Source organism: Accipiter gentilis, chromosome 10 (assembly GCF_929443795.1).
Source record: "Accipiter gentilis chromosome 10, bAccGen1.1, whole genome shotgun sequence".
NCBI lineage: Eukaryota > Metazoa > Chordata > Aves > Accipitriformes > Accipitridae > Astur > Astur gentilis.
The window spans coordinates 11,588,213-11,600,650 of NC_064889.1; the positions used below are offsets into that span (position 1 = coordinate 11,588,213).

A 12,438-nucleotide genomic window follows, 5' to 3' on the forward strand; every position below is an offset into this window, starting at 1 on the left:
AAATATCCTCTTGCTCCACTATTATCTGGATAACATTCTTCAAAATTAAATGATCCTAGGATGAACATATCTGCTGCATGAAGGATATGGTCTTAAAAACTGAGTATGTGCAACTTCTACTACCTCTAATGCCTTGGGGTTCTTTTAAGTGTTCCCTTTCTCCTTCAGTTTTAGAAAGCAGGCCAGATGAACAAAGAAATCCTCGAGTTGGAGGCTGCCATTCCTAAAAGCTGAAAGGAAAGCCATTGCTGATGGAGCCCTAATCGCTTACATATCATCCAAAAATTTTGTGATCTAGTGGAATGGAAAAGGAAAGCAAGTTCAGAATAGTATGATAACTGGCAGGTGTTCAGTGCATGCTTCTTTCCTGAAAGGCTGGGTTTGGAGCATACCTCAGCAGAAAGAGCTTCCACGAGGCAGAAATGAAGCTGGAATTCCTATCATGTAGAAAAATGAGGAGTCAAATCTCTTTCAACATTCCTAGCATCTTAGCATGGAAGTTGTTGCAAAGATGTCCGTCTCTCAGAACAAACAGAGCAGTTACTGCAATTTGCACTACATGAGTCAGTGAAGGTAATTCCCAGACAAGTTAACTTAATCAAGTTATGGATTAATTTAACCAAAGTTGTTGAATCCTACTCTTTCGTGAATGTCTGTTCATCCCTTGAACCATTCTTATCTTTTGGAGAGAAAAGAATAACTTTTTTTCAAATTGGAAAAATATTGTTGTTAAACTGCTTAAATTCTGTAAGTTTTTGTTCCAAACGATTTGGGGTCTCATGTCAGCACCCGACATTTTCAGCTTCTATGTCACTGGAAGGATTAATCTCTGAAACATCTTTAAGCAGATAAAGCCCACAGGCATACTTAAATGAAAAAACATTTGAGTTGTCCTCTAGATAGAATACATTGCACATACCCTGTATTTAGACAAATCAATCCTCAGAGAGTTGTGCAATTGATCCAGCAGTTTTATGAACTTTTCCCTCTGTAAAAAGAAAACAAGAATACGTTGCATAAGAATTTTCAGGTTCGTGTAATTGGCGGGTATTTAGAAAGCTGCTTTCTATTCTTAACTTATATGAAACAATGGAAAACAATCTATTTTTCAAATAAAAGTCCTGGTCTGAGATATATGTGTTTCAAGGCCAGGCAATTTATCTTTTATCACTTTATTTTCCCTTTCTATGCTATATTGTGATTTACCTGGTATGCATTCAAGACTGCAGCTGTGCAATACATTAGTGAGGTGACATAATACTTTCCTATGCAGTGTTTTCCTTTCTTAATGACCGATGCATTGTTAAATAACTCAAAATATCGAGAAATTGAAAAACATTGCCTGATATCTCTGACCAAAAATACACTAACAGCATCAATTCAGTATAAAGTCCGAAGTTTTAAGTTATGTTAGCAAGGCTTTTTAAAATAGATAAGTTTGTTAAATTCTTGTATTTGCCTTGTAATTGCTTACACTCTTGAAGACAGCACCTCCTCCTCCCTTTGATGTGTAAGAAATGATGCTCATTTACAGCAGAATTTGGTGTAAAATTATGATTGAAAATTATACTTCAGAAACAGTGGCTTTTGTAGGAATAAGCTAAGTAATACTATGCAGTTACAGTTTTCCCTTTCAAATGTGGAAATTAACTTATCTTGATAGATGAAGGTGCAGTGAAAGTATTTTGCTGTGAGATACCCAGCTTACTTGTGCCATTCTCAAGTAATACTAATGAGAGTTTCTAATTACCAATCTTCACGTTAGAACATATTCTATAGTCCACTGCACAGAACTGTGCAGTGATGCTGGCCAGCCCCTGTGAAAGCAGCAGGCTTGTGGAAGTAGCAAAATCTGATAGCTCTCAAAATGCATGATTGTATGCACACCATCCCTGAAATATGACTGATACCAATATGAAAATAGAGTTCTTTGTGCACTGTCTCTCATCAGTGGAGCGCTAACCTACACCAAAAGCCACTAATTTGGTACAGTTCCCTTAAGGGATCAATCAAAAGGGAACTATTTTTATCATGTTATAAATTTGTACTGAAACAGTCAGTCAGCCAAATCCTTCCCAGCTGTATCCTGAGGACTTGAATTTGAGATGTTCTTTTTGATGAATGATGTGCAGCTATCCAATAACAAATACCTTTTGACCCAAGAGAAAAAATAATATAATACTTTTCCTATAAGTCAATTGTTTAAATAAAGAGCTCCAAATCTCTATTAGTGATGCTTACTACTGTCTTTCTACCCATCTGTTGAACTATGAATTGGACTGAAATTTGCGTCAAAGGTAAACTGGCATTTACATCAGAGAGACAACTTAATCTCCGTCCAATCTGAGGATAAAAGTAGTTCTGCTCATTAGAAAAATGGGAAAAAAAGAATAAAAAATCCAGCAAAACCATTCTAAATTTCAAAAGCTGGATCAAACTCAAAAGTCTAATAGAGCTTGAACATTGAAAGAAGAGCCTTGTTTCAACAAAGTTGTAGAGTCATTCCATAATAAACCATTGATTAGCTTATAAAAGAAAACCTGATTAAGAACAGAGCAATATTGTGCTGTCACGGTAATACAATAATTAAATCATAAATATTCTGACAGTGCTTTTAATCTACAAAACTTTTTTACTTTATAGTGATGGAACAATGTTAATATTCATCTTTCAAAACAAACCTCTAGCAGCAGGAGATAAAGTTCCAGTTCAAAAACATGCTGTCACCAAACTGAAGACCTGGCCCTGGATACATTTATATGTGAATACTTCCACCAGACTTAACATTGGAAAAAAATAAAAATAAAAATTGATATTTAGAGTAAATTTTTCTCAAAAAATATTTACTAAATGGACCTGAAAATAATTACTTAATGGATTTTTAATTTTTTTTTAACAGACTTATGACATCCCTTAAATTTGAAAATACATTAATGTTAGTACTAATTCCGGACTATTTAGAACTGTTGACAATTTACAGCTGTAAGCAGTAGCATCAGATCAGTATTATTAGTACACAAAGTGAGTTTTATAGATTTAAGTTCTATCTCAAAGGTACTTGTGCATGAAATGCGAACTAATATTTTGTTTCAACTATTTGAGGCCCTGTATGAAAAAATTATGCAGGAATGCTGTACTTAATACACTGTTTGCTACCAATCAAAATATGTTTTAGAATCCAGAGCAAATTTTTCTTTACAAAACTAAACAGTTACGCTATTTTCCAGGCATGGATTGAATTACTTTACTGAGCATAGTCTGACAACTGTGTTTCTGACTTCTGATGGGAAGACAAAAGCAAAACCAGAATTAAGTCTTTCTTGGTTTACTAGCTGTATTGGGTCTGTGTGCCAAGGTTTTGATACTGGAGGGGGTTACAGGGGTGGCTTCTGTGAGAAGCTGCTAGAAGCTTCCCCTATGTTCCATGGAGCCAATGCCAGCTGGCTCCAAGATGGACCCACCTCTGGGCAAGGCCAAGCCCATCAGAGACAGTGGCAGCACCTCTGGGATAAAATATTTAAGTGAAAAAAAAGGTGCTGGGACACAGAAACTGCAGCCAGAGAGAGGAGTGAGAACATGTGAGAGAAACAACCCCACAGACACCAAGGTCAGTAAAAAGGAGGGGGAGGAGGTGAGGGAGCAGAGATTCCCCTGAAGCCCGTGGGGAAGACCACGGTGAGGCAGGCAGTCCCCCTGCAGCCCATGGAGGTCCACGGTGGAGCAGATCTCCACCTGCAGCCCAGGGAGGACTCCACGCCAGAGCAGGTGGATGCCCAAAGGAGGCTGTGACCCCATGGGAAACCCACTCTGGAGGAGGCTCCTGGCAGGACCTGTGGATCCATGGAGAGAGGAGGCCATGCTGGAGCAGGTTTTCTGGCAGGACTTGTGACCCTGCGGGGAACCCACGCTGGAGCAGTGTGCTCCTGAAGGACTGCACCCTGTGGAAGGGACCTATCCTGGAGCAGTTTGCGAAGAACTGCAGCTCGTGGGAAGGACTCATGTTGGAGAAGTTCATGCAGAATTGTCTCCCATGGGAAGAACCCCACCCTGGAACAGGGGAAGAGTGTGAGGAGTCCTCTCCCTGAGGAAGAAGGAGCAGCAGAGACAACATGTGATGAAATGACCCCAACCCCCATTCCCCATCCCCCTGCATCACTGCTGAGGGGGAGGAGGTAGAGAAAATTGGGAGTGGAGTTGAGCCTGGGAAGAAGGGAGCAGTGGGAAGAAGGTGTTTTTAAGATTTGGTTTTATTTCTCATTATCCTAGTCTGATTTGATTGGTAGTAAATAAAGCTAATTTTCCCCAAGTCAAGTCTGTTTTGCCTGGGATGGTGAGTGACCCATGAGCCTTTCATTATATTTTCTCTCCCCTGTCCAGCTGAGGAGGGGGAGTGATAGAATGGCTTTGGTGGGCACCTGGCATCTAGCCAGGGTCAACCCACTGTAGTCCAAGTGCATAATTTCATAATGTTGTCTTGAAAATCCTGAAATTCATAATGTTTCTATTCTTCTTAATACTGGAGAAGAATATTAGTACCTCTAATGCTACTTCAAACAACTATTATTTGTATTTAATAAATTTTAATTGTGTTTAATATTTTATTTCATGTCAATAAATGGTATTTTAAAAAACATTATAATGTTTTCAAAGTCACTGTTAAATGAAAAATAGATTTGATATCAGCCATACAAATAACAGCCATACAAAAAAAGAGGAATGAATGAATGAATGTATTTTTCAGCATCAACTTGTGTTTATGCTTTATTTCTGACTAGATCATGTGTAATAGTAGAGATATGAAAGCAACCTCTTTGAATTATTACTCTCCTTTCCTGCTCTCATCTCCCCAGTGAGGATAGGTGAACAAATTAGAACATAGAGTGAATGTATCTTTATTTTTTTTATCACGTTCAAAGACTAGGAAGTCTGCACTGTGAGATACTTATTCACAGAAGGAAAGTTAGCAACAACAAAAAAGTCCTACCACATCCTGAGATGCTGGTATTCCTCCTAAAATTTCTGATACCTAAATCCAGGACTTGGGCAATGCACCATTATTTCAGCAAAAATGAGTCCATCATTATAGGCTCTTATGAGAAGAATAGTATTTATGGCTAGATCCATTAGGTTTATATGAGTTCACTGATGACACAGCCCAAGATAGCAATTGCAACCAATATTTAGTCTAGTGCAGTTAGTAGTGTGCAAGCCCCACTGCAATAAAAACAAAAACTGATTTTAGTGCTATGCAAGTGTGCCCGTGCTTTCTACCCTATATGCCTTATATATCACTATATAAGGAACTGAATAGCATCTTCCCTAGCTTTTATAGTGATTGATTGTAAAGACTTAGGGTAAAATTTTCAAAAGCTAACAGCAACTCTTATTCTTTAAAATGACCAACTTGTTAAAAATTTTTTAATTTAGAAGTTAATAGGGTATCATATATTAGGAAAAAAAAAGATGAGGACTAGTATTCTATTAAAAAAGAAAGTCTACTTACCCCAAAGTTAGTAGCAGCAAACCGATCTGAGGCAGATACATTAGTTGCTGCTGTAGTATGAGCATAGAAAGCATTTATATTGGCCAACAATGTACTCATAACTGCTGGAACACCAGGGCACATATATTTAGAAGATAGACAGGAAAAGTGCCTACAATTCAAACAAACTGACAGTTATTAAAGATGGCAAACATTCTGCTCTTTCTCTCACCACAATTTCTTTTCAGGTCCAATGATGTAACTTTCAAGCTACCTCATGGACAATCGTGCAGATACATATGAGGAAAATCCAGACATGTTCGATATAATTGCTACTTGTTGCACACCAATATTTTCAAATTTAATAGATCAGATTCACATTTGCTTCTTGCTCTGTTAATCCTAAATACAAAAACATGATTTAACTATATAATTAAGTAAAACATTCATTATTAAACACAAACTTAAAATCAAACATGAACTTATCATCATAAAAGGCCACAAGAGATCTATACGCCAGTGGAGAAGGATTTAACTGATACCAACAAAAAGACTCAAACCAGCATTTTATTGTGGCTTTGTATTTTAGGCTACATTATCAATGAAAGGTGAGGTATCAAGCAACTTCTGGGTTCACCTTAATTTGATTTAGGCCATAAGTGAAACTGTTCCGCTTTGATTCAGGCCAGTAAAGTTTAGGTAATCAGTCTGTTAAACCTGAACCAGCCAAAACCAGAGTTGCGACGTAGTAGCACTGTTCACTTGTTTAAAACAACAGGAGATGCCTTCTTATAGCATACAAAGAGCTTATAACATAAGAAAACATGAGACACACAAGATGGATGAAATATCCAACACATGAGGAAAAGGAATGACATCGTTGCAAAACATAAAAATCTTAATTTCAAGATTTATAGTTAGGCAGGATTGGGAGGAAGATAAAGGCATAAAGAGTAAATGTATAGAGATAGGAAAAAGAGTGAGGGGGGTTAAGCAGAGATAATGGTGGTGAAAATGAGTATACAGTCAAACAGAGGAGGATGAAGAAACTCCAGTGACTCTGGAGCTCTTTGTATGTCTGAAGATCCTGATTTGGCAGCATGCTTTTCTTAGCTGTAGTCTCTGGCTCCTCTCTGCTATTTCTCCTTAGGAGCAAAAGGCATAGCAGTGTGCTGAGCCTGAACCACCTGGGCCCTAGTGCCCATCCAAAGAAAAAAATTAACACAAGGTACAACTGAACTTGGTCCTGCTGAACTTAAGCCAAGTACCCTTAACTGCTGTTACTGCCCAAATAGTCTTCCAACCACATCATTCAAGATTATTTGCATCTTGTATTTGGATTCCTATTCCTAAAGATATATAAAAAGAACTTTATACTTTCTTGCAAGCCTACACACAAACTCAGTCTACCTACAATATGCTTTCAGATATCCTCTTATTGTCCCAGTGGTCCTCTAAATTCCTTCACTCCGAGGCCTGCCTCATGCTATTGTGACTGACCCTGTTTATCATATTCCTGCTTTCTGATGTTCCGGGGCTGCAGAAACTTGCTTCTGCTGAAGACACAATATCTTTTCTAGGGTCTCCCATGCCACTGACTCAGTGTATTTGCAGATGAGATGCCTTTTTCATAACCCTTTGGGGTAATCTGCAATTTCACATCTGCCAAAAAACTCTTACTTCTTTTGTTAGCCTACAGTTTTAAAAAAGGAAACTGGGGGAATGCAGTGAGTCAACAGAAGGCAGCACACGAAATCTCTCTTGCTTCTGCTTTTCCAGTACCCGCCTCTCAGCGCACACACTCTTACTATAGATGCTTATCTACAGATTCAGAAATGGGCTTAAAAAAATGCTCTGGGCTGACAGTACTTCACTCTAAACAAAGCCCTCTCCAACACTTTAATTTACTTTGCAAATGAGACATCTAGATTGTTATGTTTACTTCAGAAATCTCTGGCAGGTCACAGATATATCAAAAAAAGAAGAAAATTCCAAAATTCCCGAAGTGTCCAGGCTCAGGAATCAGTCTTCATTAACGTACCTAATATCCATTCAGTATCTAGATATCAGAAATGGACACCATAAAATTATTGGCCAAACTGCTCTCCTCAATGGTCTTAGTTAATGAAACAGGCTACAGAACCTGGTAAGAGATTTGAAATAGAATCAGCAACTTGCAGTAACGTAAATGCGATGCTAAACACACCCACCTATTGCTACAGTTACACGATCACTATGGTCAACACAGGACAAAAGCTTTGGACTCATCCTAAATGCAAAATATGTTTTAATTACCAGTGAGTGCTCAAAACACACATGTGATACATAAAAAAAGTATTTTTCTACTTTTTTAAAAAAAAAATAAAACGCAAGAGATGTATATTGACCCTGTAACTGAGAAACAATTGGCTGGAAGACTTCAAAAATTGTAATCTTCTAACTCCTTTGCATCTCACTCAAGATAAATCCTCTTCTAATTTAAGTCATAATTCCCAAGGAAAAAACCCAAGTCATTAATTATGCATGTACAAATACCTAAAGAAAATCCCAGCACATATTCATCTTTTGCTACTTTAAAGTATCATCGAAAGTCTCTGAAGTGTTAAGGACATAAGACTTCAACAGGAGTGGGTACTGGGATGAATCAAGCCCTTAATCCCACTGCAAAGCTAGGCTGAGGAGCTGAATAATTGCTGGATTTTCTAGTTTACCTGACAGGGCAAAGAGACTGGAAAAGAAGGGAGCCAGCTGGGGATGGGAGCCAAGAGAGGCACGCTCATGTTAAAGAGAAACTAGGGCTACAGTCTTCGTATGTGGGGTTCCTATGTATCTGCAGCCTTTCCAGGCCAAGCCAGGAGACCCACGTTGTGGGCTTTCTCTAGCATTAGACTCTCTTCAAGCCGGGTTTATATGACATCTTGCACCAATGTGGTGATATATATTGATACTTAAAACTTGTATTGTGGGAGTCATGTTCAAAGAGCTTTACAAATATTTCTCAGCATTCCTGTAAGGTAGATCAATCACTAAGTGCTAATATGTCCATTTTACAAAATTGAGAGAAACTGCTCAAACCTACACAGCAAATCAATCACATGGGCCAGGACTAGAACTCAGCTTTCCCAGCTGTGTGGCTTATAGGGATACTACCACCAAACCTTTCATTCATTGCCAGTATTTTTCAGAAGTGCTTTTAAATACTGCAATGTGAATCTGACAAAGATGCAACACAGCTACCTACTCCTCAGGAAAATCTTTCATTGCATGTCACATGCTTCCTACCAGCCAGAAGAACAATAATTTCCTTTGTATAAAATACAATAGTGATGTCAAGTGATTCTCCCCAGTTTCAAGTAACCTTTAAAGTTAATAGAAATCTCATCTGATCTATTCATCACATGCATTTTGAGAAATATATGTAGAGATGATCAGAACAATTTTTTTAAAAACTGACACCAAAATAATTAACAGATACTTTTACTGTTGACCTTTAACTTCCAAAAATCTTCTAGTGGACCTAAAGATCCTTCATGCACGAGCAACCCCAAGCTGAAGATAAGGCGGCACTAATAACCCCACTGGTCTTAGAGTCATACTTTTAACATATGCTCTGCTGAGGGGAGGAGGCAGACAAAAGGGGCAGTCAGCAGCAGACATTATGTGAAAAGGCATTGAGATTGTATCAGTTGCCTGCAGGGAACATAGCCAACAGTGGAAAAATAGTTTAGGTCAACGTTTTAAGTTCAGCAACATGTCTTCTGCAGGTTCTTCTAATGATTTCACACTGAGGTACCCAAGGCCTGGACTGAGCTCTTATCTTGAAAATAGACCCAAATTGTACTAATTTGTTGTGAGGAAGCTTTAAACCTATTGATGTAATTTATTTATGTCCTTACTATATTACTACACTGTTCCATCTGTAATTTGGTTAGTGAAATTGATGACAAAGCATACATGTCAAGTGACAGGTTATGTGAATTTTTGTTTCTCTCCTTCATTTAATTAAAATCTGTAAAGTTCACAGAAACTATTAGGTTTATCACATGCAATATAGGTCACGACTCGGAGTGCTGATAGCCCAGCTAAGAAATCTGCAAGCCATCTGGCTTTCTTCTGCTTGCTAAAATAAATAAATCAAAGAGGAAACTTCCTTGGTTTTGTAGGTCTCTTAAAACAGCAGCCAATAGCATGAGTATTAACAAATTCTAATGGACACATGATGTAACAGCAACCACATGCTGTCTCACATATTTTAGAGTAATATTCCATTGTTTAAACTACAGTCACATGTCTAAAACAAGGCCTGCGTGCTTCAACTTTCTTACTATGCAATTTCCTGACAAACATGCAGTGCCTGTGATTCTTCCAATCTTTCTGCTAGCATGAATCAGCAAAGAAAGAAGGCTAATTAATGTGCTGTACTCAGTAAACAAATGCTATCAATGAAAATTACTTTAATGGGCAATTTGTGTGCTTTCTGCAATGCAGCCACATTAGTTGAAGACTAGCAGGAGAACAAGATGGCATACTTAATGCCCATTAACCTGCTGGAATGAGAACTATGTCACTGATTCAGAAGCCTTAGGTTCTACCTGTGGTGATTCTTGCCAGTAGGAAGCAAAGATCTTAATAGAACTTTTATTGCACTTCACTCCAGCACACAGTAAATCCAGGATGCTGACATTATGTATAATTTCAGTATCTAGTCAAATGCTGTTTCAATATGTGCTCTGCTTTTTGCCTTCTAAAGAGAAATAAATTGTGTTGAAAGATGAATGGGAGGAGATTATTTTTTCTTGGTGGTGGTGAGGTATCTTAATATATGTGGGTAAATAAAACTTTCAGTATGATTCCTTCAAGACATTGAATTTATAGCATAAATCACCATCCACCACTGCAGTCATCAAAATAAAGGCCAGCTGGATCACTGAGCTGTTCTGCTTTTGTTAATCTGTTTTCTGTCATACCTATTTTCTTTCCTATTCTCTCACATATACGTGCTTTGACTTCTGGGAGTATATGCATATCATTCATGTAGCTAAGTGTCTATTTGGCCGCTGTCCACCACACACACAAAAAAACCTCTTCTGACCCATATAAGAATGGCTGTAATTGTCTTTCATTTCTTTTCCCAATACAGACTCCATGAGGAGTGGAGGAATATAATAATTCTAAGAAAGAAGAGTACACTATGGAATCTATACAGTCAAGACTTTCCAAAAAGCTGCAGTTACTGCAACACAAGCAGGATTTTGTTTTTGGGTCAATGGTTGATTTTCTATCCATGTGAATTTCACATCTGGTAACTTAAAAAGCAGATTTCCTTGCTTAGGAACTAGACAGTTGGAATCCGTATCTTGAGAGTAAGACACCCCTTCTAAGTGGGCATCCTTTAAGGAAGAACTGTCTCTATTTAGTCTCATAAAAATGTGGATGTCTAACAACAGGTGCAATCACACTTGAATTCATTCTCTTTATAAGTTTAATGAAAAAGGTCTCATTGAGGACAATGACTAAAGCAGATAAGGAACCACCCATGTGGTGTCTTTTGGGTTGATAACCACATTCCAATAAGTCTTTAGTGGTGCACAGGTGATCTCCTTCTGATCTAGAATCAAACACTGACTCACACATGACATGTTTTAAATTGCAGAAAATGCAGAATTTCTTCGCTGATGCTGGTTAAGAGAGAAAAAGAGCTTGAGCTTTGTGTTTTCAGGACTTTTAGTTGGTCACCTATTGGACTGATTTTCTGTGAAGCAGTCAGGCACTAAAACAATAAACTGACCTAAATTTCTGCTTATCTTTGCTGAGCTGCCACAGTTGTGGTTGATGAGTATACTCAGTGAATTTGGAAAATCAAGACCATCCTTTTTAAATATTATTTCTGTGCTTTAAAGGAATAAATAATAAATAAATATTAATTTGAGAGCCAGAAACAAATCATTAGGGTTTATTAAGAGGATCATAGATGACAAAGACATGGCATGAACATGAAGTGTGGGGTTGTTTATTACCACAGCAGAACAGGATACCAAATTGTTGCAGGAAGTAGTACTTTAGGGAGGCTTAAGTAGATTTACGTTGTGTTCAGAAATGCAGAATGGCATATGCTGTCTACCCATACCTAAAAGGGTCAAGGCTTCCTATCATTAAGTGGCACTGAAACTTTTATATAACAGGTAATTTTAAAACTGCAAACAAATATGAATTTTAAAAACTACATTCAGACAAAAAGAACACCTCATTAGCAACACCCTAAAACTCACTTCAGCCTGATACAGTGCATAAGAAGCATGTGGCTGGTCTCGCGGGCTGTTAAAACATAGTCAGTTTTGCATTTACAAATGAAAACATTTTAATTTACAATGTTATCATGAGACATGCAATAGAAATATTCTGCAACTAGATTCTTGAGCATAAAATGCTTACACAATATTCCTCTGGGCCAAGTGATTACATTCAAATTCTCTCTCTGTTGTATGGTAGAAAATTGCTTTTCTTTTAGTAGGAGCACATTGCTACCAAATGGAATTTGATCATTCCATTTTCTAAATCAAGAAGGTGTACATTTTCTCCAGCTATTAAAGTTGTTCCAGGAGAAAAAGGTGGTCTCATAAACACAAATAAAAACAACAGCCAATAGTCCAAAAGAAAATTCCCCATGACAGAACTAGTGTGTTCACTACTCTTCTCCCCAAAGAGAAGACATGTCTGCAGATGAATCAGCAAAACAATGTATATAAACATATATTCTTCCCCAAGTATTATATGAGATTATATTCATTATTGATTTTATTCCTAACTTAAACAGCATGTGGCTTATTCCTCAAATAGGGATTGCTCATTATTAACATGGAACATTTTAAAATGTAAATGGACATGGGTATGGGGGCAATGAAATCTTAGCTTTTATTTTCTCTATAAATTACCTGTGAATACTAATATCAAATTCA

General features: G+C 37.6%; 1 protein-coding gene across 1 annotated transcript in view; it reads right to left on the bottom strand.

Annotated features, from left to right (window-relative positions):
- The window catches only part of UNC13C (unc-13 homolog C), a 239,064-nt gene that overhangs the window by 95,665 nt on the left and 130,961 nt on the right, over positions 1-12,438 (bottom strand). The window contains exons 15-16 of the mRNA XM_049812315.1: positions 5,504-5,654; positions 920-988 (exon numbers count right to left, since the gene is read on the bottom strand). Of these exons, the coding sequence (XP_049668272.1) occupies positions 920-988; positions 5,504-5,654 (220 nt within the window). The remainder of the gene's footprint in view (positions 1-919; positions 989-5,503; positions 5,655-12,438) is intronic.